Genomic DNA, 27836 nt, shown 5'->3' with positions numbered 1-27836 from the left:
AAGTTCTTCCCGTTCGGGAAGGTTCGTCTCATTTCGGAAGAATCTTCCCGATCGAGTTAGTGGCACAGACTGACAGAGAGATGAGAAAAATATAAAACCCTTAGTGTAATTTACTTTCCTAACTGAGTAAAAGTAGTGAAAACCATTGTGCGATTAGCTCGTAATCACATAATAACTCGTACAATTCGAAAATTGCACTCGTGATTACATATACTAAGCATAAATTTGGCATTTTTGTGGAACCTTTTATAGCATTGCTGAGGAATAATTGGCAATTACATGGTAAAATGCTCTAAAAATAGCATTCTTAAGGCTTGGGGACACGAGAAGTTTCTTTCGCTTTGGTGCAATGCAACATGCTCCATCCCACCAACCTGAAACGCTTTCTCGTGTCTCCACCCCATTTTTCTTTCTACCAATAAAAGTGAAATCGACAACACTTTTGTCCCAGGGACAATGGAGCAAAATTGATTCCAAGGGACAAAATCAGCATGTCTTGTGTTTTCCCACTTTTTGCGTCCCATGAACAAAAAAGAAACATGGGACATGCACTCTTTTCTTGTGTTGGTGGGATATTGCCCACGCGAAAAATTCCATGATGGGGTCTTTTATCGATTTTTTTGGGCCACTTTATCATAATTTAGTATAATTTCCACAAAGCTTGTAATCATGGCAAACGAAAGCCCTTGGCCTAACAAGCAAATTTCAAGGGTCAAGCATCGAAAATCACTGAAATCCTAAACCAACCCCGGGGCTAAATAAAGTTGTAAGTTCTAGAAATTTAAATTTCAATTTCCTAAAAAATCAGTTAAATTTGAAAGCAATTTTTGTCTTAAATGTTCTATTCTGGAGTTATGAAAAATTTTTTTCCCCATCGCAAGTTACTTTTCCAGCTTCTTTAGGCTATAGCATAATAATTATCCAAATTTATTTTTTGACTGCTTGTAACGTTGAACTTTGGATCTGGAGTCCATATGTCGTTTCCGATGATCGCCGTTCGGCCGTCATTTGCCGTGAACTTTTTCGAATGTATCCTTGATCTTCTTACTAAATATAGTCGAACCGTATTGAACCGTCTATGGATTTTTTCGTGTGTATTCTTGTTAAGTTCTCGCGGGCCATTCAAAGCGGGACAACCTAGAATGGTTTAAGCCTGGGGGTCACGCCACCCACTAATTTCTGAAATTTCATATTTAATTAAGAAAAGGGTGGACAACACCCCTTTTCGTCCCAGGTATACAATTGACGCCAAGGACTCAAAATCAGCCTTTCTTTGGGTATTTTCCCACTCCCGGAAACAAAAAAAAGTAAACCCTAGATCATGCACTTTTTTTCTTGGTGGTTAGAGCCTTGACACAAGCGAAAAAACCCTTTTCCTATGATCCCCTTTTCTCGAAATAAGTATTAAAATTAGCATTATCATGGCAAACGAAAGACCCCCCCCCCCAAATTCATGGAGTTATCAGGATGGTCATGCACGCTGAAATACCTCCGTGCCTCAATGGTACTGCTTAAGGGTGATCTAGATTCTTTAACAAATTGATCTTGTTTATTTAGGAAATAAGTCTTGACCTTGTTCTCTCATTGTTTTTTCTTCAACTTTTTTCATTTCCTTCCTCCCTCAATTCCCCCCCCCCCCCGCTTTAATCTTTGAGATTTTTTCCAATCCCCCTGCTTATTCCAAACCCCCAGCTATTAGGTACCCGAGAGTACAAGGAAAATAGAATAAGAAAAAGACAAAAACTGAAAAACAAAAAACAAATTCTTTTTATTCATAGCGTATTTACATTTTTTTCTCTGGTCTTAATTTATCTCTTCACTAATAAAAATAAATCCTCGACCAATGAAAATCCAACAAGGTGTTCATCTGTCTCCAAACATGGACACAAATTAACATATTTTAACGGTACAAATAATCAGCCTGGATATTTGCTGCAATCTCAGGCTCCCATCTGTCTCCGTTCTCAAGCAATTTTTCTTTGTTGTATAATAATTCTTGATGAGTTTCAGTCGAGAATTCAAAATTTGGTCCCTTTGAAAGAAACAGTTTTTTTTAATTTAGTTTTAATGATAAAATATTTCTTCTTAAAGGTTTTGTTTTTAAATAAGAGTGATATCGTTTGCTTACTCATCAATTTTAATTTACAAGCTTTTTCATATTGGACTGCCACGGATGTGGAGCAAGATTGGTCAGAAAGAGGTTATATTAGCACAAAATAGGCAGAGACTGGGGTCCTGATATGAAATATGTGTCTGATACGAAACGGGAAAACTTATGTAAAAAGAAAACCTTTAATCACGTGGATTAGAAATGATTTCAAATAACTATGAACAGGGCCGGGGGTCGGTAGTAAAGTTTCAAAAATAACGTCGGTTAGTGATGACGTGGAGGTATACCCAAAAACATAAAGATCATTTTAGTTCCATGGGGTACGTTATGTACATTTAGCCATCAGTGTAGAAATCATTCTTGAGGAAATTTCTTTCATTTAAAACCAATTTTGTCCCCTTCATTAAATTGATAAATGTATCTATATGAAAGTTAAAGAGAATCTATTTTTAACATTTTGTGGCCTACTTTTAGGCGTACAAACTTTCGCGAGCAGGGAATTTCGCGAAGTCGATAAATCACGAAGTTTACAACATTTACTTTCGCAAAATTGACGAACAAATATTTTTCACGAGCATTAGCTTTTGCGAATCGTTGGATAAAAAATGACAATTTTAAAACGAAAATTGCCTAAAAGGTGACAAATGTTTTTTGAATCCAATAAAAAACGGTTGCAAGGCGTTAAAGGCTATAACAATATGCTTAAATTTTATAATTAATTCAATTTCGCAAAAGTTTTATAGATTCCATATTTTTTACGCATTTTTCGTGAGCATAGACTTTCGCGAATTACCATGTTATAAGAAAGAATTTTTAAAGACATTAACTTTTGTGAAAAAGAGCATTAATTCGCGAAAATGGCGATAGTTTCTGTTCACAAAAGTTTGTACGTCTAAAATATTCACTTATTTCGAGAACCTTTTGGTAAAAACAACCTTACCTCGACGATAGCATCAACAGGGCATGCTTCTTGACAAAAACCACAATAAATACATTTGGTCATATCGATGTCATACCGTGTCGTTCGACGACTGCCGTCTGGTCTTGGCTCAGCTTCGATGGTAATGGCCTGTGAAAAATACATGTACGTTTTTTAATAAGAACAACATCTAAAATTTTGGAAGCCATTGGATGTTCTTAACTTTTTGAGTTTTAAGCTTAAAAATTGTTCTTAGCATGTTGTATGTATTTTCATCATGCGAATTTGGCGATTGTAAGGCATATATAATTTTACAGAAAGTTAACCTTTCCTTTTCATAGATTTCATACCTGATTGGTAAAATTTCAAAAAATTCAACATTTGCCAAACTAAATCATACATTCGCCTAAATGAAAATGAATTCATTCCAAATTTACTGTAATCCACCTACTCTTAGGTTCCAAATAAACGGGAAGGGGAATAAACGAATAAACGGGGGGGGGGTTGGAAATTGTACTTCTGAATTAGTCTCATTAGTTTTTTGAATAAAAAACCTTAGATTTAGATAAAGATTTAGATTTTTATGAAAAAGATGTTGAAATTTTGAAAAAGGGTTTAAGATTTTGAAGTAGAATTTGGAATTTTATAAAAATTGCGAGGAATTTGAGAAAAGAATCTCAATGGCTCGAAAGTGGTGAGGCTGAAGTCTCCCCAGTCTCCCATGAAGATGCAGCAATTGGAGCATTGACGATCATTCAGTCGATGAGGTAATATAAAACACACAGTAAGTACATTATAGAGAAAGAGAGAAAAGTCAGAATGATTTGTACTTGACAAATAAGAGTTTAAAAATAGATTCTAAGAAAATGATATCACATGACTATTTTTAACCAATTGAAATTCGTTTTATTATTGGTTAAAAAGAATTATGACAATGGGTCAGGGAAAATATGATGCCATTTCGTTTGACAATTTTATATGACAAATATATATAAGGCGTTCTTTGTGTGTGCTTGTGACACAACTTACGTCTTGGAAGTAAGATATTGAGGCAAAGACAGGCGAAGAATGAACGATGTTCGAAATATATACAAGATAGAAATGAAGCAGCTAAATAAATATCAACATTGAAAAAGCTATGGAAATATAAAACTAAAGTTTAAACTAAACTTTTCATGCATAGAAAACAGCCATGATGGAAAATGTAGAAAAAAGAGGAGCGGAGAACAGTTGTAAACAATCATTTTGAAGACTGGAATCTTTCAACGGTGGCTAAATTGGACGTATACCGCCGAAATAAGGAATTTGGTTTCAAGAGCTCAACAAAACCAAGAGACAGTCATACTTTGATGCAAAAGTCAAAGTATGCGAAATGAATTCAGAGCGTGAATTCACTGGAATTCAAAGCAGGGCGTGAATTCAGGGCGTGAATTCAAAACACGATCCGTTAACGATGAGGAGCAGAAAACATGGGGTAGCAATACAGCAAAATAGCGGTAATATTTCAAACATCTTTTTTCTAAGAGGAAGTTTCCTTAAAAGATTTCCTTTTCGAGAAGAAGTATTTTTAGTCCCTTAGAATCGGGCTACCAAAATTTGAACTTTAGAGTTCCATTCAACTTAGCAACTTCTGATCGACTTTCTGATTGACTTGTTAAGGTTTTTTTATCATACTATCTATTTTTTCAGCTAAAGGAATCGGTTACGAATACAATCTTTGAGTTAATCTGTTAATGCGGTTTTACCTATGACGCATCATCGTGGTCTCGATTTGTCAACTGAATAACTGAGACCAATTAACTTTGCCGAACCAATATTTTTACCAAATTTACAGAATGTGCGGGAAAAACCAAAAGAATTCACGCGTGCATGCGCACTAAATTCAGCGCAGGAAAGTTTCTCATCAAAACTACAACAACAAACCAAACTTGTGAAAAAAAATATATGCATAGTGAGGGCTTAGTAGGGAAAAATTATAATTGTATACAAAACTAATGTTATTTTGTTCTTCTTTTCAGACTAGAGTTCCTGACAAAAGATGCTACCTGAAAAAGAAAAATGTTCTCCCTTGAACAGCTTATCTGAAGAAAACTCCGCCCCAAACTTTCAACACGTGATGGAGGAAAACAAAATGCTTCGAAACACAGTCAAGGTTTTGGAGGATCGATTAAGGGATGCTGAGAAAAGATCACGAGAGCAACAAAAAAATTTGGAACGAGTGATGGCTCAAAAAGAGCAGCTCCAACTCCATAGCAGTTTGACAGAAAATGGCCAAGCTATCTGGAAAATTAAAGATTTCAAAGCTAGTTTTATGGGCCTTGAGAATGGGTATGAGCTGACTAGCCTACCATATTTCACAGGAAGCTTTGGTCACAAATTTTGTTTGAAATTACACCCTTTTAAACATCTTGAACATGGAAAATGTCTTGGTTTGTTTTTCGTTGTTTTGGAGTCGGAATATGGAAATGCATTAGAGAAAAATTGGCCAGTTGGCACTGTGAAGATTTCATGTAGATTTCTGAGCCAGCAAGGTTCATCAAGACATGGTAAGTGGAAAGAGGTGGACTTGACTTGTGGGTACAATAAGTCCTACCCATCAGAGCTAAGTATTGTTTTAGATAATTTGGATGGACTTGTGGACGATGGTAGTCTTTACATTGAAGTGAAATTGGAAAACATTAAAAAATAACATTGACAAAATTTATTTTAAAATAATGTTGTTGTATTTTTGGATTGAATGGCTCGTTGGATTTTTCTTGTAAACTTGTAAACGTAAAGGTAGATATGAATTTCATTCAACGTAATTTGTTGAATTTGTTAGTATTATGATACCACCCCATTATTCCCAATAAAACCCAATTTCTAAACTACGAAATCCCTAGGGTTCTTACCAGTCTTATATTCTAATATAGTTTTAGGCCTGAATAAATCATGAAAATTTTAAAGCTTGGTAAATAGTAACAAACCGCCCCCCCCCCAAATGTGAAACCAGCAGTTGTTTTTTTAATTCTGAATCTTAAGACACTAAAGAAAGTCCACCATTTTTAAAGCACATTCTTGGGGTCATTTTTAAGGTCAATGGGTGAAGAGAGTATACTGTTTTTTGTTTTTTTCTCATTAGACAAGCCAATTTTTAGTTTTTATAATTTTCCTCATGAAATAAATCATAATTCTATTGGGATATACTTTTATGCCTCTTCGAAGATTCTTTATAGAATATGGTGTATATAATTATAATAATTATTAAGTTAGAAATGTCACCAGAGAATTTTTGCACTTGCTCATTATGCAAATTTTGGTAAATAGCTATGTTTATAAAAGTTGGATTTTATTAGTAAACCCGTAACGGCTGTAAACTATCCAGGACATTAGGTCCTATCGTTAATATTACCAACTGAAAATAAATTGATTATAATACTAATAATAATTACTCTCCATTTCTTTCCCAAAATATTTTTGTTACTATATTTATGTAGAGTTACATTTCCTTAGAAAAAAAATTAAGTTCACAAGTGTTTTTAAATTGCCCAATATCATCTAAGTAATCGTACACTGACGTCACTTTCCCTTATAAAACACGTTTTGATTTGTTCAGATCCATTTTAATATTATTAAAGCAGTGTCATTTTTTGAACCTGGCATATCTTCCCAATAAAACCAATAAAACGGAATTTCAAAGATGTCATGACTTCTTTTCAAGTTATTCAGCATTATGATTTAAATTTTATTTAAAATAAAATCAAACCTTATGTCGTGCAAATAACGATTGATCACTCGTAACAAAGGAGAAAATACCGTAATTTGCACTCGTCCTTCGGACTCGTGCAAATTACTATTTTCTCCTTTGTTACTCGTGATTAATCGTTAATTGCACTCCAAACCATACGATTACTAGTACTAATCACACTCTTCGATGTTGCACAAATGTTTACAAATTTGATTTTAATGTTTTTTCTTACATCTCTTTTATCGAACGTTTTAATTCATTTTTAATGAGTTCGAAACTCATTTTGTGAGGAAAAAAAATCTATAAACAACCATAAAAGAAAAACATACAGAGAAGAGAAAAATATAAAACTTTCAGCATAATATACTTTCCTAACGGGGAAAAATATAGTAGTGAAACCCATTGTGCGATTAGCTCGTAAAAACAAACTATACGAGTACATTTATTCTATAACTTCACTACTAATACCACTAGCGCATGGAAAAAGCCGATTTGAAAGCTCAGCAGACTGACCAATTATCATGCAGTGAAGAGAAAGAAAAAGGAGAAGAGAATAAAAGAGCAGTAAAACATATGGCGCGCCAAAGCGGAAATAAATACTATCTCTTTAAAACAATACTATCTTCGTTTAAAACATACTATCTTTTTTAAAAAATACTATTTTCGATTAAAACATACTATTTTCGTTCAAAAAATACTATTTTCGTTGAAAAAATACTATTTCCGTTTGAAAAAATACTATTCTCGTTTAAAACATACTATCTTCGTTTAAAAACATACTATCTTTTGTAATGATACTATCTTTTTTCAAACAATACTATCTATTTTAAAACGATACTATCTTTTTTAAAACATACTATCTTTTCGAAAACATCTTTTCGAAACAGTCTGGAAACGAGGTTGGCACGTCTTGCCTCGCTCATTTTAAAGTTTGCATGCATGACCCGCGCATGGTGGGACGGCGGGACCATGCTTGCTGGATGGTCCAATAAGATCAGCAATTTCCTTCCATTTGAACCCTATTGTTTTTAGTGCAAGGACTTGGTCTTCGTTGATATCTTTCAATGGTCTGCCACGAGTAGCCATTTTACTGTCAGTCAGGTCAGATCTTGTAGGGAGCCGGAGCCATCTTGTTATGTTGGTCCTGCATGTGGGCGGATGATGCCATGTAAAATAAACACGAAAAACCAACGCCCATCACACGCCCCTCAAAATGAAAATTACACAAATTTGAATAATCGAGGCAACCTATATTCGAAAAAAGATAGTATTTTTTAAAAAGATAGTATTTTTTTAAAAGATAGTATTTTTTTAAAAGATAGTATTTTTTAAAAAGATAGTATTTTTTTAAAAGATAGTATTTTTTAAACGAAGATAGTATGTTTACAACAAAGATAGTATTGTTTTAAAAAGATAGTATGAAAGATAGTAAAAATAGTATTATTTTTTTAAAGATACTATGTTTTAAACGAAATATTAGTTTTTTAAGAAATAGTATGTTTTTATTTTAAAAGTAAAGTCGTAGATTGTTTTAAACGAAGATAGTATTGTTTTAAAAAGATAGTATTTATTTCCGCTTTGGCGCGCCATAAAAACATTCCACAGTTAAACTGGAAAAACCAAACTAACAAAATCAGAATATCATGATTTATAATTTATAGAATCATGATTTTTTCGTAAATTTATGATAATTTTATGCAGAATTCGAACACCGAATAAATAACTCTATCTTAATATACTTCTGTTTCTTCCAGTTTCTTCTCACCTTCTTTTATTCATTCCAACAATTTAGTGTTGGTTAAATTCATAATATCAGCTGATCAAGGGTTAAATCAAAGAGTGCCAGAGGTAGAAGCCAGTGTGCCAGAAGAAACCTTTACTGGACGAACGCTTTCACGAAGCATGCCTCTTCTACACCATATCAAAGCGGATACTCATTCAGCCACAAAGAATGGCCATCTTATATGGAAAGTATACAATTTTCTGGAGAGAATAACAAATTTTGATACTACTGAAATGATTGAAAGTTATCCGTCCTATACAAATCCATTTGGGTACAAATTTCGTGTGACGCTTCAACCTTACGTTGATTTCAAACATGGTAGATGTCTGGCTTTGTTTTTCGAACTGGTTGAATCAGAATTTGATAACATTTTGGATTGGCCTTTCAAGAAAGAAGTCAAAGGAAGATTACTTAATCAGCAAGGTCGAAATAAAGACACTTCTTGGAAGGATTTTCTCAGAACTGGAAGAGACACAAAAACTGAACTGGTTTGCGAACTCTTGATTTGCCCGTCAAAGTTGGAAAAAGAAGGATTTTTGAAGGATGGTTCACTCTATATTGAAGTAAAAGTTGAATAAAAATAACATTTAAAGCTTGCACTTTTTTAAATTTTGGCTGAGGCTGGAAGTGCTTATTATTTTTTGGTAATTTCCAGCCTAATATGTTCTTTTAAACACTAAAATCTAGATTTAGTACGCCATGGTGGATTACCAAATCGAGATTGATCACGTGACTTATTTGCTCGAATTTCTGATTGGCATTGATTTTATCGTAATTAGAGTATCGTAATTCCAGTTAGAGACCTTTCCACATATCTTAGCAGGAACTTTATAGTAAATGAATCAATTCTCATATCAATAGTGTCGACGTAATAAAAATCCCATACCAAACTCTTGATAAAATTATTTCACTCTGAAATACATTCTTTGGTTAGATTATTTTGAAGACTTCTTTGTATGAACCTCAACGAAAGTTGAGTTGAATTAAAGAAAAATTTAATGATTGTAATTATAATATAACTAAAAAATAACATAAATTGAAAACAAATTACAGGTCTTTTTTCTTAGTTGATTTTTAGCAAGCCTTAGCAAGTTATAGATTTCAAACTCTGTACGTGTTAATGCAGAAAAACATGTCCATCTGCGCGATTTCGGGACAGGGTATCTTTTAAGAAATACTTTTTCAACTTTTTTAGCCATTTCTTAATTTTAACTTAACTTAATTTATAGAAGTGTATTTCTCAGGTCTATTGACCTCTATGAAACAATGTTACATCTTTACAATTTATAGGTCTTATCATTCCATTCGTTTGTCAATTCTAATAGTAATTTTTCTAATAATAATTTTAATATTCGCCATAACTCTTTTCCCGCCAAAATGAATTTTATTGGGCAATCAAAAAAATTTCTTACATTGCGCAAAGAAAACACGTAAATTAAAATTTAACTACAACAATTTGACTTGTTGATTTGTAAAATAACACAAGTGTAAGAAAAAATTCAAATGATTAGAAAATGACATAATCCGCTAATGATTAATTTTGGATGGAATACAAAATACCTTTGCCCACAAATACGATGATTTAGCATAATTTATGCGAACATTAGCGATGAAGTAATTTATGTAAAGAATGATCGAAATTAATTAAATCTTGTTAACTCGAGACCATGAAAATATGAATGAAATGCTGACCGTCAGCTGCTGACCGTCAGCAAATTGATAAGCATTACACTGATTCCAAAACATGTTGACATGTATAATTTGAATCATCTAAATTTGGGATAAAATGTTCTTTCCATCAGTGCGCTACATTTTCTGAAAATATGGAAATTTCCAACTTTTTTCTTTGAAATTCAAAATTTGAAACTGGCATAAAAGCTTGTAGAGTAGCTTGAGAGTTAGACAATGGTTTTAGTACCATTAGAAAAATGTTTCTTTACTCTTTCTTTCTGAAGGCATTCCGTTTATGCCCTTTTAAATCAAGTGATCAGTAATTATAGCCTTAAAGTCTGAGACTCGGTAAATTGACAAATTCAGAACGTGTATGAGTGTCTCCCGGGTTTGAAGGGTTAATACCAAGTTTATGTATGTGTGTTTTTCTGCGACGGAGACGGTAAGGTTCTAATTTTACTAGATCCTGACCGGCTGAGGACGACGGTAAATCAGCACTTTTATCGTCCTCGATTTTGCGGGTCAAAACTGCGGGTTATTCCAAATCGCTTCAGTCACTTTACCGTCCTCAAAAATGCAAAATATATAATTTCGCTAATATGCTTACTTTGCTCACTTATTGATTCAGAAATAGCATAACATTTTTAGCTGTTTCTGAAATCTGAGGTTGGATCATTTTTTTCTTAATTTAACTGTAAAAAAACGTGCAATAGACAGCTCAATGAATAAAGAGACAACGTTTGTACGTAGTAAATAAGTAAGTCTGCGACCGCAGTCGGAGGCGACCCGAACGCTCCTCTTTCGATAGCCATCTTACCCCCGAAGGTAGGGGAGGGCGCCACTCTTTTCCCTGGATTTCTCCACTTACCCTTAGTCATTATCTTAATTGCTGAGCATCAAGCAGAGAGGCATCAAGTACCATTTTGAGAATCTTTGGTGTGACCCGGCTGGGGGATGAACCCACAACCTTGCGAACCGTAGCCGGATGCTCTACCACTGCACAAGGTCGCTTACGTAGTAAGTAATAAAGCATTACGTAGTAAATTAAGCAATCTAAAAACAAAGATCAAACTCATAGCAACCTTCTGAGAAGTCTGAAATGAAACCATGAAAAACCGTTGATAAAAAGATAGCACAAATTATGCAAAAACTGCATAAAGAACTACATGGCAACGAGAGAGACATCACATGACATCAATCATGAACGACTATTAATCTTAAAGAGCATAGTTTATGCAAAGTATGTTTAGCATAAATTACCCAATAAAGAAAAATTCAGTCAAGACGAAAAACAACAATGATATTTAACTGTAGAGCAAGGAACACAATCTGAAATTATGACGTCATAAAATATAAGAAAGTCAGTGTCACTGAACTTGCAACCTTCTTATTGAATGACACAGAATTATGATGTCATGATAAGAATTGATTTATTCAAAATAATAATTTATTCGGTCACTGGCTTTCTAGCAACATCTAGATCTTTCTAGATTTGATCTTTAAGCACATTTGTCAATAGAATGTCATTGTATATTTTGTAGGATATAGTGATGAGGTGTAGTATAAATGAAGTACTCATCAAAGGCCAAAGTTAAACTGATGTCCAACCATTGCAAACCAAAGAAAAAAGTCAACAGCGACAATATTTATTAAGTCAAAGAAATGGCAAAGCATCTTTCTGAGAGCTTTGATTTATTCCAACTTAGAGATGGGATGGATAGATCAGAGCGAAGACAACATCAAGTGTTGAACCGTATTACAGGACATCACAATTTCTTTACATCTAACATGCAGCAATCTTCATTTCATGGACGAAACACATCTGATTGGCGAACTCGAAATGAACTTGTGGTTGAAAACAACCATAGCCGACAACAACAAAGAGGACAACCATCATGTAGCTATGATGGTCATTTAATTTGGAAAATCAAAAATTTTCAACAAAAAGTGGACAAGTTATTGGACGGTGAGTTGCCAGCGCTGCAAAGTGAACCTTGCTTTACGAGCAGATATGGATATAAATATTGTTTGAGATTGCACCAATATCACCGTGAACCACAACACAGACATTGCCAGTATCATCATGATAAACAAGACACAGAGCTGAACTTATTTTTCCAACTTATGAGAACAGAATTTGACAATATCTTAAGTTGGCCGTTTCAAATGGACGTACGTTGTAGACTACTGAGCCAGTGTGGTGACAGAACGAAAGATAAGTGTGGCCAGGGCTTTATAAATTGGAACGAAAATAGGATGTGTTTTGTGAAACCTGAAATGACAGCTAATTTGCCGTGTCCATACCCGTTGCTCTTGAAATTAAACGCGCTGGAAAATGAGAAGTTTCTGATGGATGATTCCATTTTCATTGAATGTAAAGTGAAGAAGTAGAGCGGGCTGGAGCGGATAGCATCAAGATTGAAGTGGTATGTATTAAAATAGTGTATTATACGGTGGAAACAAAAATAACCCTATAGGGCACGCAACGTCTTATGGACATTCAATGGACGGCTTTAAGACCTTTGGACGTCCTAGAAACGTACATTAGACGCCCAAAAGGCAATATCTACTAGCGGTAATTAGTGTAAGACTCTTATAATATTTTATTTCAATTCATTGTTTATGAAAATAGTATTTATTACAACGAAAAATGAAATCGTCAAGATTCCCTCTTGAAATTCCATTCCATTCCAGATCGGCCAGTGAACTTTTTGGCAAACAAATGTTAACAACAAATTTCAAGCCAAGTAACAAATAAGTGGCCAGAGTAGAAACTCTTGAAAGTTTATTTTTTTTAAACATTTAAAAACAAATATACCTGATCAGGACAGATCGCCTCACAAAGCTCATATCCGATGGTTATACAAGGAGTAAAAACTCTTGATAGTTAATTTTTAAATAGTTTAGCTTTCCAAAGAATACTTTAGGCATATAAACTTTCGCGGGCAGAAACTTACACGAAAATTCTTAAAAATGGAAGAATCTATAAAACTTGGAAATAGTAATAAATTTCATAAAATAAATCTGGAATTTATTTTTCTTAACGTTTCGGCCTCAACAGAGTACCATCATCAGTAAAAAAACTTTTGTTGTAATGAAAATTACCTATATTCTGTAAAATGTATATACAAGTTTAAAAGAAATTTGAAATAAAAGAGGCTAATTACATCATAAAACCTAAATCAAAGAACAATAAAACATACCAGTATATTATATTGCTAATTCTCAAAGGATTCTTTTTAATCATTTATACAATAAAATAGGCCTAGATAGCATTTGAATGTTTATCGTGGGCATTTGACTTTTTGACTTTTAATAAAGAATGCCTCACTGACTTTTCTTTGTGTCTCTGTGTAAAAGTTATTTCCCAAGATATTGAAATTCTCTAACTTAACATTATTGTGACCACGCTCTAAGGAATGTCTCAAAACGTAACCTGAGATCAGATTGTGAATGTTTTCTGCACACCACGCTGAAGCTCTAAAGGGATGTGTGAAAACAAACAATCTGACGAATATGCAATTTCGAAATCGTAAGGACCGCGTTCGTCTAAAAGGACTGGGAATGACAACAAAGTTGCGCGATTGTGTTTATGAATAGGGCGCCGTATTAGTTTTTATTTTTCCGGCGCACAACAAGATTCTTGTTGTAGAATTTTCCGCGGGAGGACTATTTTCCTCAGATGTATAATTTTCAAGTGCCTTTAGAGGTTTACCGTGCGCGTAAGAAAATTATGAACATCTGTTATCAGGTTATCAAAACGTGGCTGTTTTTGTCTCTTCCTCCGTAATCGTCGACCCGTTCCTGTAACCTTCTTCTAGCCTCACCAATGTAGGTCGCCGGACAATCAGGACACGTGACTTTGTAAACAAGATTGTGCTTATGTTTTATTTCAGTTTTATCTCTAAGTTCTATCTTTTTTTTAACACTAAAAAACGAGCTTAGCTTTTTTGAATTAAAGCTTACATTAGCAGTCACTTTTTTTGTTGACGATTCTACTGACAGTCTTGTTGATATCCTTTGTAACCAGTTCACCTTGCTTACCAGCATAAGGGAGATAAATTTTAACGACGCTAGTTGTTTGGGTCTCCCCATTAATGTTCAAGTCGTTAATAGGTTGTTCAGGTTGTCGTTCTTTTTCGACATCGTTCCGGACTTTCTCGATGGTGCGTTTTATTAGGCTAACAGGGTAGCCATTAAGTAATATCATAAAAATTCAAGATTACTCTAGGCCTATTTTTAATTAATTTTAATTTTTATTAGCAATATAATATACTGGTATGTTTTATTGTTATTTGATTTAGGTTTTAAGATATATAACTAGCCTCTTTTATTTCAAATTTCTTTTAAACTTGTATATACATTTTACATTTTTGCCCCCGCAGGAGCGTAGCGACGAGGAGGCACTTATAGTTTCACGCATAGATATTGGACTGGAATCTCGAAATTTTGTTGCGCGTGTTTGTTTGTTTTGTCGCCCAAGCATCCCCGTAGTTAGTTTCTTCCGTAAATGTTCGGTTTCTTTCCGGGACGGCAGTTGCTAGCCTGAAAGTATTTTCATTTTTATAGAAGGCGCCGCGGGCATTTTACTCGGCTTTCGCCAATATATTCTATCCCGCTTGTAGAATTTTGCTCGATTGGTCAACATGCAGGAAATGGAATGGAGAAGTTTCTGGAAGTTTTTAAATTCAAGCTCTCTCTCCTGCAGTCAAAACGCATTTACTTTTGACTTTGGGATTAAAAAAGATATATACATATACCAATCAGTGAATTTGCTGACAGTCAAATTACAATCTGTCTCCTGTCTTAGACATTCAGATTGACATATTTTTCGGCTTACAGTTTGTTCGAAGCACGTTCAACTGCCACAGCTGTGAGTAAGCAACTCCAGCTGGGATAAACACTGTCAAACCCAGTTTGAGTAAGCAACTCAAGCTGATTGAAAGTAAATCAAAGTAAAATCAAAGTAAAGGAATTACAAAACAAGGCCGGTCTGATATCACACTGAGATTGCAATAAAAAAGGGGAAAAAAGGCTTGATAAAGGCCGTTCCGTGAAAATTTGAAGTAGCACTTGATGAAAATCTATTTGAATTGAAAACTTTTTACGGTCATGGAACAGGAGGATTTATTAATTGACTTAGATACAGCATTGAGTGTTGCGCATTTCCAAAATTCATGTAGAACAACTCGCGGTCGTACATATTCTTGCGCTGTTGATTGTTTTCTCGAAATAAGTTATCGCCTGCTTCTTCCTGAAATTAAAGCGAAACTCGCATTTGAAGAATTAAGTGAATTCTTTTATTTGCTTTATATAAGTGGTTCGATGGAAATTCCAATTGAAAATGATATCACTGTAGATGTCAAAAGTAATGCGTTTAGACTGCTTGATGAAATTCGTGAACCAATATGGTCAAAAATTATTGAAAATTGTGGTACGTATGCTAGCAGGAATAGTGATGCACAGTTTACAGAGCTTTTTTCGGATAACCTTTTCAAGACATTATCAGAAGGAGAGAAAAGATTGTTTGAAACAAGATTTGATGTTCGAGGAACTTGCCCTGTTTGTAATAACGAGAGACAAAGTAAGACAGGTATCATTGTTGCTCTTCTTACAGACTTTTTATATCCAGAGATAACGATTGACCCAAACATCTGGCCAGATTGTGTGAATAGAGCTCTTGAGCCAAGTGCAGAAGTTTATTGTAATATTTGTTCTGTCAATATTCCTGCCGGGTATCAATCTGTTGACCTTCCATGTTATTTGTTGATAGAATTTAGTTCTACAATTCACAACAGTTGTACATTTTTTGATCAAATTACCGTGAAAGGAGATACTTATAGATTACAAGCCGTTGTTAGAAATCTAGGTTTTCACTTTGCATGCGGTGTATTTATCGAGAACAAATGGATTTACATTGATGATTTGAATCCTGAAAAAATAATTTTTGAAAATGTTAATGCAATGTTTTCAGAAAATGATAAAGGATGGTTTTTTGCTTTTTATAAAAAAACTGATGAAGAAACAGACTTTGTGGTGCACGATGCAACTGCCAATGTCACAGCAGATTTTAATCCAGAAGAAATAATTGTTAAGAAAAATATTCAGGCTGATGAAATCAAGAAAGAATATCCAAATCGAAAGAGAAAATTTGTCAACTATGAAGGTCTCTGTAATAATAATAGTAATAATAAAAAAGTAAAGCTTGATGATTTATTCAAAAAAATTGACAACAGGATACAATTTGACCCTTCAAAACAGAAGCCAAAACTTAGTTATCAAATTAGAAAGAAAAAATATGACCCTTTGAAACGTAAAGAGCGACATCGGAATTCTTATGACCCTGAAAAACAAAAAGCAGAATATGATCCCATAAAACGTAAAGCAGAATACGACCCTGCAAAACATAAAGCAGAATATGACCCAACAAAACGTAAAGCAGAATACGATCCCGCAAAACATAAAGCAGAATACGACTCCACAAAACGTAAATCAGAATACGATCCCATTAAACGCAAAGCAGAATATGACCCAACAAAACGTAAATCAGAATACGACCCCACAAAACGTAAAGAAAGGCATCAAAAATCATACAACCCTGAAAAACGAAAGGCGAAAAATGACTCTCAGAAGGTGAAAGAAAAACATTGTTCTAAAAAACAAGATAAAGGATTAAATTCCCAAGAAACCGAAATTGATCACAACATGAGTGAAAACATGAAAGATTTTCAGAAATCTATGAAGTTTTCTATTGCTCAATGTCAAACATGTTTTGAATCCTGGCCAATAAAAATGACGTCAAAAGTAAACTCAGTCAATGATTACATTTGTACGCGTTGCAAAAGAGACAAAGGAACTCCAAAAAAATTTAGTGCTGATAATAATATGAAACCAAGTCCTGTACCAGAAGCATTAAAAGGTCTCACGCAAGTTGAAGAAATGCTAATAGCTAGAGCTTTTCCTGTAATGCAAGTGTACACCCGACCGAGAGGAGGTCAGAGAGCTTATAAAGGTCACGTTTTAAATTTGCCTCATAATGTTCAAAAAATTGCAGATGTCCTACCACGAGAGCCCAGCGACATTCCTATAATGATTTTTAAAAATAATACCTCAAAAGAACTTGTCGTCAGACGTGAAAAGATTTTACAGGCTTTATTATGGCTGACAGGAAAAAATGAACAAGGTGAACCAAATAATTTTCTATATAGTGAAATCAATATAGATATGGAAAGGCTACAAAAGCTGCCTGAAAATGGATTCATTGACTTACCAGACTTGCACGTACAAATGAATGAGAAAAATGATATTGAGAGCGGTGAAGAAAATGAAAGTGACAACGAAAATGAAGATGTCAGTGAAAATGAAGAATTACCAGATTTAGGTCAATCTAATGATGATAACGATGAACGTGTTTTTGATGAAAACACTGAAATGAAAAGTTTCTTACCATCTAAACTAAAGAAAGCAAAGGAAGCTGACTTAACAAAAAGTGAAATTTTGAATACAAAAACTAAAATTGATATAGGAAGTACTCCACTTAGTGAATTCAATACACCCTACTTAGCAAGTCTTGCATTTCCAACATTGTTTCCAGACACAAAAGGTGACCCAACTAATCCTGCAATCATAAGGGAAATAGCAAAAAGTGAAACAGAGAGTTTTGCTGAAAAATTGAAACATTTAATCAAATTTGCTGAAATTGATGACAAAGGAAAATGGTTTTATAGATTTGCATCTCATCCAAGATTTTCCTTTTGGGGCTTTAATATGCTGTATAGAAAAAGATTGATTAGTCAAGGAAATTTTTTTATCAAGCAAAACCCAGGTGAAGCTAATTTGAACATTGAAGATTTACAAGATCTTGTTAGGGACAATGATCACTACGTAGTAATGAAAAAACTACAAAGATACTCAAAGAATGTAACAGGTACGAATGCCTATTGGTGCGATGTCAAGGAAAAATTAAAAGCCACGATAACACAAATGGGCACACCAACTATATTTTGGACATTGAGTATGGCTGATTTTCACTGGCCAGACATTCATGATTTATTTTCTTCAAATGACGAATCTGCATCTGCTGATTTTAGACAAAACATTGTTGATAATCCTCATATAGTAGATTGGCTCTTCACTGAACGAGTAAAAAGTTTTGTAAAACATTGGTTATATGAATCTTTAAATGCAGAATGGCATTGGTATAGGTTTGAATTTGCTGTTATGCGTGGTTCTATACATTGTCACGGTTTAGCAAAATTGAAAGATGATCCGGGAATATGTGAGTTGACTGAGAAGGCTCTGCAAGGTTTTTTGGCTCAACAAACTTTATCAAATCAAACAGAGATTGACCTTGAAAATAATACACTTTTAAATCTTGCTGTAATCGAGGGAAACAATGCTGAAAGGCAAATCTGTGATTATGTAGATTCTTTAATGACAGCTATGAATCCAATTAAAGGACCTGTTGATGAATGGGAAAAGCCAAATGTTCATCCATGCAAAAAAAGACTTGAGGATATACCTGAAGAGAATTTAGAACAAGATTACATAAATCTAGCAAATAGCGTGCAACGGCATACAAAATGTAGTTCAGCCTATTGTCTAAGAACTAAGAATGACAAACAGGAATGTCGTTTTAAATTTCCTTTTGAATGCTGCGAGAAAACACATTTAACCTTTGAAAAAGTAAAATTAAAGAGAGGCGGTGAAAAGTATGTTCCAAACATTGTTCTGAAAAGAAATGACCCTAGAATGAATAGACATCAACAACTTCAATTACAATCATGGAGAGCTAATTGCGATATACAAATTATCCTTGACCACAATGCTTGCTTGAATTATATTGCTAAGTATGCATCAAAAGCAGAAAAGATTTCTGATGTCGCAAAAGAAGCGTTTACATCTGTCATTGGTAATCTTTCAGGAAAGGAAACTTCTGGTAATATTTTTCGAAAACTGATTATCAAATCTGTCGGTGAAAGAGACTTTAGTGCTCAAGAAGTAATGCATCAAATTATGTCTTTGAAACTACATTGCTCTTCATTTGATGTTGTAAGTTGCTCTCTTGAGGGATCAAGACAAATGATAATTGACAATGATGGCGTTGAAACCAAAACCTCTTTCTTAGATGATTATGCTTCCAGATATGTTTATGAAGATAATGAAATTAGGCAAAGTAACCTCATAGATTTCGTTTCAAACTGGAAAATAAATGCTAAAGACAAAAAGATTCAAAAGAGAAAAAAGGCGGTCGTTGTTCGTACTTTTCCTAATTACAGTCCTAACCCAAAGAGTGACAGCTATCCTTTATTTTGTAAATTTCAATTGATCAAGTACAAACCATGGAATGATTCTATAGAGAGTCTTTGGGAAGGTTCACCAGCAACCAATGAGACATATTGCCAGAAATGGAAGGAGTTTATCAACAGTTCTTTAGGAAGACAATTAGTTCCAGATTGGAGAAGGCATTACATCAATGCAAACAATTTTGAATGTCAGCTTGAAGATGAAGAAAATGATGAAGACGAAAGTGAAAATATTTTTTTGCGTGAAGACTGGATGGATATAGCTGACTTGAATTCCATACCCACTAATATTTCAACAGAAAATCAACAGTATTGGACTGATTCTTTTGATTCCTATACTCAAGAGCAAATTAATGCAATGCCTTTTTGGATTGAAGATAACAAAAAAACTTTTGAGAACGAAAATGCCACAGATTACAGTCAGTATCAAGTCGAAAACCTTAATGCAGAGCAGCTTCAAGCCTACAATATTGTGTATAATCATGCTCAAAATACCAATGCAGACCCTTTGCAAATGATAATCACTGGAATTGCAGGAAGTGGAAAGTCATATTTGATTAACTGCATTAAAAAACTCCTTGGCAAAAAGTGTTTATTGACATCATATTTCGGTATTGCTGCCTTTAACATTAACGGGAGAACATTGCACAGCACTCTTCGATTGCCAATTAGAAACAAATTGAAGCATGAACTCAAAGGTAATTCACTTGACAATTTACAAACTAACCTTAAAGACATAGAGTATATTATTATTGATGAATTTTCTGTAGTAGGCCAAAGATTACTAGGCTGGATAGATAGTCGTTGTCGCCAAGCAACAGGGAAATTAGAAACATTATTTGGTGGAATATCTATAATATTAGTAGGAGACGTTGCACAATTACCACCTGTTATGGATGATGTACTATACCACGCTTTCCCAAAAAATGAAATTGCAGTTGCTGGCTATGTGGCCTATTGTTGTTTTAGAACTGTTGTAAAACTTAAATCAAACATGAGGTCAGCTGGTGAGGATGAGTCTCAAAAGAAATTTAGAAAAGTCTTGAAAAATTTGAGAAATGGAAAATCAACAATGGAAGACTGGAATTTTTTCTTAACCAGGCAGCCTGAAAAAAATCCTGTTAATTATGATGAATGCATTAGGCTATCATTTGCAAATGAAGTTGTGAGAGAACATAATGTGAAAATGTTGGATTCTTTACAATCACCCATTGCCGTCATTAAAGCAAAGAATACACCACCAAGTGCGTCAAAATCATCCTCAGAGGAATTTGGTTTAGTGAATGAAGTTTTCCTCGCCAAAGGTGCTAAAGTTATGCTTACAAGAAACTTGTGGTCAGATGTAGGACTTTGCAACGGAAGTTTAGGCATTGTCAAAGACATAATATTTCAAAGAAACAACCTGCCACCTGCGCTTCCTATAGCTGTTATAGTAAAATTTGATAAATATACAGGGCCAAGTTTTTTTGATGACGAAGAAAATTGTGTTCCAATTGTGCCTATTGTAGAAAGTTCATCTGAAGATAATGTACAGAAAGAAAGAATGCAAATACCTTTGAAACTTGCATGGTCGATAACTATTCACAAATCTCAAGGTCTAACATTAGACAAAGTTGTTGTGGATTTGGGAAAGAAAGAAAGTATGGATGGTTTAACTTATGTTGCATTATCACGTGTTAAAAAGTTAAATGACATGGTCATTGAATCATTTCCATTTGATAGAATTAATAGATTGAGTGAAGGAAAGAGATTTAAGTATAGATTAGGCGAAGAAAAGAGACTTGCAGATTTAGCCTGTAGAAACAAGTAAGGAAATCAAGTATCAGAAATTTTGTAGGAGAGCTTTTTCCTTTGTTTTCATAATAAGTGGTTCATTTATAATGAGCAAGATTAAATTTGTCAGAGCAAATTCAACTTTTGAATTTATGTAATTCTTCATATTCTAACTTTTTTTCAGATACTTAAAAAGAACTTAAATTTCAGAAATAAAAATGGAAGAAAAATCTCCTGTTATTGAAACTGGTAAGTATAAAAACCTCTTTACCTTTCTATTCTAAATTTTATATTTCCTTTGATTGTTATTTTGGTAACTGCAGGATTGTTCAAATTCTATCCCTTTACACCTTTTTTTTGTATTTTGCAAAACTAATCAAACTATGTACATGAATTTGAAATTTTCCAACTCCACTCACAAATATCTTTCCAAAGATTTTATAACGATTGAAGAATTCCTTCAAAGGTATAAGGAAAAGGAAAAAGGTATAAATACAGGCATAAGGAAAAAATTGCACACTTATCACGAACAGAACTTTTAATATTAAAATTTACTCTTCAGATCCTGCTGAAGCAACTGAAGTGTTTGGAACACCAAAGAGAAAACTAACAAAAACCGAAGGTAGTTATCTTATCTCCTTTATGTTTATTCTGAATTTTCTGTTAATTTTATTTTCCATTTAATAAAGATGATCGAGTGGTAAATCGCCCTGTTTGAAAAGTCAAGATTTAAAAAAATGTCTGAATGTTAAATCATATTTTTAACAATAGGTACGCCAGCAAAAAGAATTTACTACTCTCCATCCACACCCTCAACAAAAACACCAACTAAAGACAGTGATAAGATCGGTAAGTGAATGCAGAGCTTGTGAATTAAGTTTTTTATATTTTTTCATAAACATTGTTGAAGAATTATAATATCCTAAAAATAATATTCAGTCAACCCACATTTTTGATGAAGTCCCATTTACATGATTAAACTCACATCATATTTATAAATCGACTTTTTGAAACTGGATCTGGGTTTGGTACTATTGAACGGACCATATTCTCAGTAAAGGTCAGGAACTGCTTTCATTTCCAATGGGTTACCAAAGTATTTTAATATTTCCTTTCATTTTGATTGCTACTTTCAAGCTAAAGTATTCTTTACTCTGTTTAGATATGACTGGTTATATCACCAATGTTACCGAAATTGTAACAAGCCGCAAGTCAGGCAATGATTACTTTGACGTTTATTTGAAGACATCACCTACTGTACAAGAAGTGATTCGTGTTATGATAAAACACAACAGATCGATTAAAAGATCTTTCTTTTCAGAAGCTAAAGAGATTCCTGTCAAAATAACCAACCTGACGAAACGAGACAACGTCAGCTTTTTTAACTCAAACTTCAATAGCTCATCACTCGTCAAAACCCATCTTACTACATCGTTTGACTTCGCCGCTGATAATTTATTTTCTTCAATTGACCACGTTAACACCTTTGAAAAAGGAACATTTAATATCAAAGGTGCCTTTATCTGGTCATCGGCAGAAACCAAAGCGAAGAAGAAAGATGGTTCAATGGAGAGAGTTAGAGATGGAGTGATTGTACAACGAGAAGATAGTACCATTTCAGTTTCCGTGTGGGGAAAACTAATTGATTCCATGTCCAAAGAAAGAGTATGTTACGAGTTCATACCCTTAAGACTGAAGCAACTCTATGGGCACCCGAAATTAGCTACAGAACCAACAAGTTCAATCAAGCTATCAAAAGATGTCATTGAAGTTAATTGGGATAAAGTTGAAACACTTGATTGGAAAAAAGTCGAACAAGATTTTCACGACAATCACTTCCCAACAATACCAGGATCGATAATTGGATGTTCCGTAGATTTATTTCCGAAATGTGTCTTTTGCAAGAAAAAAATCAACATCCCTCAAAATGAAAAGATGTTTTCCTGTCCGTTATGCAACGAAAGACTAATTACCAAAAAACTGCATTTTGGTTTTGCTGGCCGAATGGAGGTAGAAAATGGTGAAGACACCCTGTCCCTTACGTTTTTTAAGGAAGTTATGCATCCTTTTCTTGGAAAGAATTTTGAATTACAAGATAAACAAACCATTGAAGATAAGATTCTTGAATTATCAGATTGTGTCAAGATCACGTATTCGAAGAGTAAACTTGTTGTAACCAATATTTTGGAAGTGGAAGAGGAGGATGATTTGATATAGAAACTTGGATTTAACACTATGATAGATACTGTACGGAAACTCCTTTGTCATTTACCTTGTTCCATTGTTTTATTTTTTAGTCTTATTGTTATCATTCATTTAGGATAGTACACACTTTTCTATTAAAACAACTATAATTACACGGGTAAAATTGTTGCCTAATCCCCACATAACTCGGGTCTATTGTAAAGAAGCATGTCTGCTTTTACACACCATCTAGAAACAGTATGTGCAGGCATATACCGTTTATAGATGGTTTCTTCATATTGTATTCATTTTACAGAAATTTTCTGATTTATTTGGAAAACTCATATTCTTACCACAGAGTTTGTATGTAGTTTGTATTTTCTTGAACACGTGTTCTTTTGTTTTATGTTATTTTTCTATTAGGGATAAGATTCATTTTACAGAAACTTTCTCATTATTTGAAAAACTCAAATTTTTACCACAGAGTTTGTATGTAGTTTGTATTTTTTTGAACAAAGATTCTTTTATGTTATTATTCTATTAGGGATAAGAGATTCATTTTACAGAAACTTTCTCATTATTTGAAAAACTCAAATTTTTTACCACAGAGTTTGTATGTAGTTTGTATTTTTTGAACAAAACGTTCTTTTGTTTTATTTTTCTTAAGGGATGGGGATAAAAGAATTATCTCATGTAACAGTATGTAAACGTAAACCATCAAATAAGTTTTTTCGTCTGTACCTTAATTCAGTCTACTACCTTTAAGGAAATTAGAAATTTCTATTCGCATAATCGTTTATTTTATTTGTAGCGTCATTCTGTTCCTACTTTATCTCGTCAACCTGTTCCGACAAGCTCGTTTCTTGAACGCGTCTTACATTTAAAATCTATTCCATGTAAATTGGAAGTTTGTTTTGCTACCATGTACAAACCACAAGGAAGATACTCTCGGGTATCTAATAAACGTACATGTACGTTTATTAATTTTAACAAAAATTTTCCTCAATTTCAAGTGCCTACTTTTGTTTCTAATGATAAATATCCATCTTTGACTTTTGAGGTTTGTTCTACTCGTCAAAAGAAAGCAAATTACCCAATATTTACCCCCTAAAAAACCTCATTGAAAAGATCCTTCAATTAGGTTTGCATGCCTCCATTTTCGACCCTGTACGTTTATTCGCTACTGTACGTTTATTAGGTACTCGAGTAGTCTAATTACTCTGATATGGTTTCCACATGATAGCAAAAATGAATGCCAATTTAAGTGGAATAAACTTTAGCTTGCAAAACATAAGGGTCATTTCTTTTTAATTAGATTTTTTCATGTCTTCGTCGAAACCTTAATTATAACTAGGCCATCGTTTTTATTTATTTAGATGGAGTGTTATTGTTATTATTTTCAGGAAAAAAGAAAATCTTTTATTTCTTCGTTTAACCAAACGTGTAGTTACTTACTATTTTTTTGTCCCCATGCATTTCTTATAATCTTGCAATTGACATTGTTATGATTATACAATTTATTATAGAATTCTTTAAATATTATATTGCTGCGGTGGCATGTTAGTGTAAGCTATGTACTAGTACAGAATATAGGTAATTTTCATTACAACAAAATTTTTTTTACTGATGATGGTACTCTGTTGAGGCCGAAACGTTTAGAGTAATAAATTTCAAATTTTCAGCATATCTTTAGCCATTTAACGCATTTTAAAAGTCAAAGAATAACCATTTTTATTTTATCAGATTCAAAGGAATATTTATCATTTTTGGCCAATTTTCATTTAGAAGTTCTCATTTTTATCCAACAATTCGCGAAAGTAAAATGTCGTAAATTTCGCGATTTTTCGACCTCGCAAAAGTTTCTACTCGCGAAAGTCTGTACACCTAAAGTAAGTAACTTCAGATAAAAATATTTTAGCGAGACACAAAAAAACATCAAAAACATACCTGAGCAGGACAGATAGCCTCACACAATTTGCACGCAATACATCTTTCTTCTCCCGACGGGTATCTCCGTAATGCATGCTCTCCGCGGAAACGAGGACTCAATGGTCCCTTCTCGAAAGGATAATTCAAAGTGGCTGGCTCACGGAAAATGTAACTGAGGGTCATCATCATACCTGAAAAAATTATGTAAAAATATGTACGTACATGGACTTGAATTGTATAATAGTTATCGCACGGTACGAGTACAACAATATGGGATAATATATTTTTCGAGTTCAGATTTTTCATCATATTTTGCAATCCTTTAGGCGTGGAAAATATAGAAAACTCTGAACGAGAAAAATATACCCAATATTGTACGAGTAATAGTGTGATAACTGGTTTATCGTCAACTTGAAAAATTTCAACACACTTTCCTCTCTCCATTTGTGTCTCTTTTTGATTGCTTTGTTTTTCTCTTCCTAAAGCTTCGAATAACCGGGAGACTATTGTATCTGTTATTTTACCTTTCACTAAAAAGGTGTGTGATTCCGATGAAATTTGACACTAAGGTTAAAATTGCCAATACCTTAGCTTACACTGATAGAAATTGTTCACAGATTTAGCTCTAAATATTATCCTTCCAGATTTCCATAAAGTAAGAGTTTCAATTGAAAATGATCCAATTTTCTACAAGGTACGTGTCAATGTGGGTGTGTTTTCGAAACATGTAGGTTATTTTCACAGGATAATTTTCAAAAGAGTAATGATGACATATTACTATACCTCTTACAAGTTCAGTAGCAAACATGGTGGCTGCATTTCGTTCATTAATTGAATGAAGATCACGGTTGGTTTCTGAAGGTAACTGAGCCACATACTCTGAAAAAAAAAATAAATCCTGATCAATACAAGTTAAAGCAGGTTAAATTCTGATGCATTTAAAAAGCCTGAAGATTGAGATAAACCCTTCGAGCATTTTGGGGAGGGGGGACAAAGAGGCAAAGAGTATTTTTTTATTCATACATCTGATGATCCTAATTTCTAATAAATTTTGAATTTAGCTCTCTCCAGCTCTCTCTACCCTTGGTATAGAGCACTTTATCACCACAAATTAATGATGTTGTTTTGAGTAAAATATTACATCACTTACAGTAACTTAAAGATAACATCATAAGGTGAAAACGCAGATTTTTCTTACTGTAATTTTTTATTTGCACTGCCACTTGAAAGAGCTAATCTCGAGGTATAAAAAAATGTCTTTTCCTGCCTAAAGTGTTTATGGTTTTCATGAATTTGTTATTGCAGCCCTTTCAATTATCAGGAAAAGCTCTTTTTTTGTTCACAGGATAGTTTAAAAATGTTGAAAGTTAGTTACTGGCAAGTAGAGGAAAATATATAATTCAGAAAAATACTCAATCGCATTTTTTTTATATATTTTTTAATTTCTTTTTAAATATGGAAAAATAGGATGCTTTTGAAAAAAGTACAATCAAATGTTTGTTCTGCTTGGTTCTGCTAAAATAACAATTCCACAAAAGATAAAATTGGTAAAGAAAATTGTAACATGTTACTTACTGTATTCTCCAGCAGAGACGTTCTGTTGTTGTTGGCTTGTCTGCAAAGTTGTACTAAGACATCTTGAGATTTGTGTTGATCTTCCCCTTGTAGTAGAGCGAAGAATTGACAGCATTTTTGAAATATCTTTTTCAGTTATTCCTATAATATGCAATAGCATTGTATAAATAATGATATGTTTACCAGCGTTTAAATTACAAAAATTTTCCTGAAGTGATTTTATTTTGATATAAAAGTGAAATTAAAGATAAAGTATACACATTCAATTAGGTTGAATGAAAACAAACAGTGCCCAGACAGAAGGTCTAATTAACATTATTATAGAGCCTGAACCTTTCGTCAAACAAGCAACATGCTGAATGGACCTACCTGAGATAGATAGTCAAAAACATGCTGAATGAAGATGAAAATGTTTGAATGAAAAAGAGAGATAACAGCATAGCATAGAGATACGAAAGCTTGAAAAACATGATAAAACTTGTTTCACACTAGCCTTCTGATTTTTTTGGGTAAGGTGTCATGCTAAGTTTTGGGCAAAAACAATTAAAACAATCCTTTCATTCATGTAAAGATAACTCTAGCTCTTTAAAAGATAAAATCTAATGAAGCAAAGTCCACAAATCCAAAATTGGCCCAAAAAAATCTTGAATTTTCCATTTTTTTAACGGATTACAATTTCACATCACTGTGTAAAAAAAATCAGGAAAAACTAAAGAACGGATTTCAAATTTATTATGGCCAAAAACATTTTCTGGAAAAAACGCCTTCAACAACAATTTAGAGAATCTTGACCGTCTTAATGCAAGAAATCAGAAATTCAAACAAATGAAGCAATTTCAAACGCATTTTAGGCAATTTTT

General features: G+C 33.5%; 2 protein-coding genes across 2 annotated transcripts; one reads left to right on the top strand and one right to left on the bottom strand.

The window, feature by feature from the left end:
* Window positions 1-1744: 1744 nt before the first annotated feature.
* On the bottom strand, window positions 1745-27122 carry LOC136817710 (NADH-ubiquinone oxidoreductase subunit 8-like). Its single transcript, XM_067074033.1, has 5 exons — window positions 26977-27122; window positions 26185-26280; window positions 25420-25592; window positions 3051-3179; window positions 1745-2032 (listed from the first exon to the last, which is right to left on the bottom strand). Exons 1-5 carry the CDS (start codon window positions 27089-27091, stop codon window positions 1901-1903), a joined length of 645 nt encoding a protein of 214 aa, XP_066930134.1. The 5' UTR covers window positions 27092-27122; the 3' UTR covers window positions 1745-1900.
* On the top strand, window positions 21507-23854 carry LOC136817724 (uncharacterized). The gene is made up of 4 exons (XM_067074040.1): window positions 21507-21537; window positions 21851-21910; window positions 22060-22137; window positions 22451-23854. Exons 1-4 carry the CDS (start codon window positions 21507-21509, stop codon window positions 23503-23505), a joined length of 1224 nt encoding a protein of 407 aa, XP_066930141.1. The 3' UTR covers window positions 23506-23854.
* Window positions 27123-27836: the final 714 nt, after the last annotated feature.

This window comes from Clytia hemisphaerica, unplaced genomic scaffold (assembly GCF_902728285.1).
Source record: "Clytia hemisphaerica strain Z4C2 unplaced genomic scaffold, Clytia hemisphaerica genome assembly, whole genome shotgun sequence".
Lineage (NCBI taxonomy): Eukaryota > Metazoa > Cnidaria > Hydrozoa > Leptothecata > Clytiidae > Clytia > Clytia hemisphaerica.
The sequence above is the reverse complement of the archived record's forward strand: the minus strand, read 5'-3'. Positions and strand labels throughout refer to the sequence as shown.

Bases quoted from the DNA above. Each gene is read 5' to 3' on its own strand.
- LOC136817724 (XM_067074040.1), top strand. From the start codon at position 21,507: ATGGAAGAAAAATCTCCTGTTATTGAAACTG. The intron at 21,538-21,850 runs GTAAGTATAAAA...TTTACTCTTCAG, and splicing joins ATCTCCTGTTATTGAAACTG to ATCCTGCTGAAGCAACTGAA. The intron at 22,138-22,450 runs GTAAGTGAATGC...TACTCTGTTTAG, and splicing joins TAAAGACAGTGATAAGATCG to ATATGACTGGTTATATCACC.
- LOC136817710 (XM_067074033.1), bottom strand. From the start codon at position 27,091: ATGCTGTCAATTCTTCGCTCTACTACAAGGGGAAGATCAACACAAATC. The intron at 3,180-25,419 runs GTATGTTTTTGA...TATTTTTCACAG, and splicing joins AGGCTATCTGTCCTGCTCAG to GCCATTACCATCGAAGCTGA. The intron at 2,033-3,050 runs GTAAGGTTGTTT...TTTCTTTCAAAG, and splicing joins CTGTTGATGCTATCGTCGAG to GGACCAAATTTTGAATTCTC.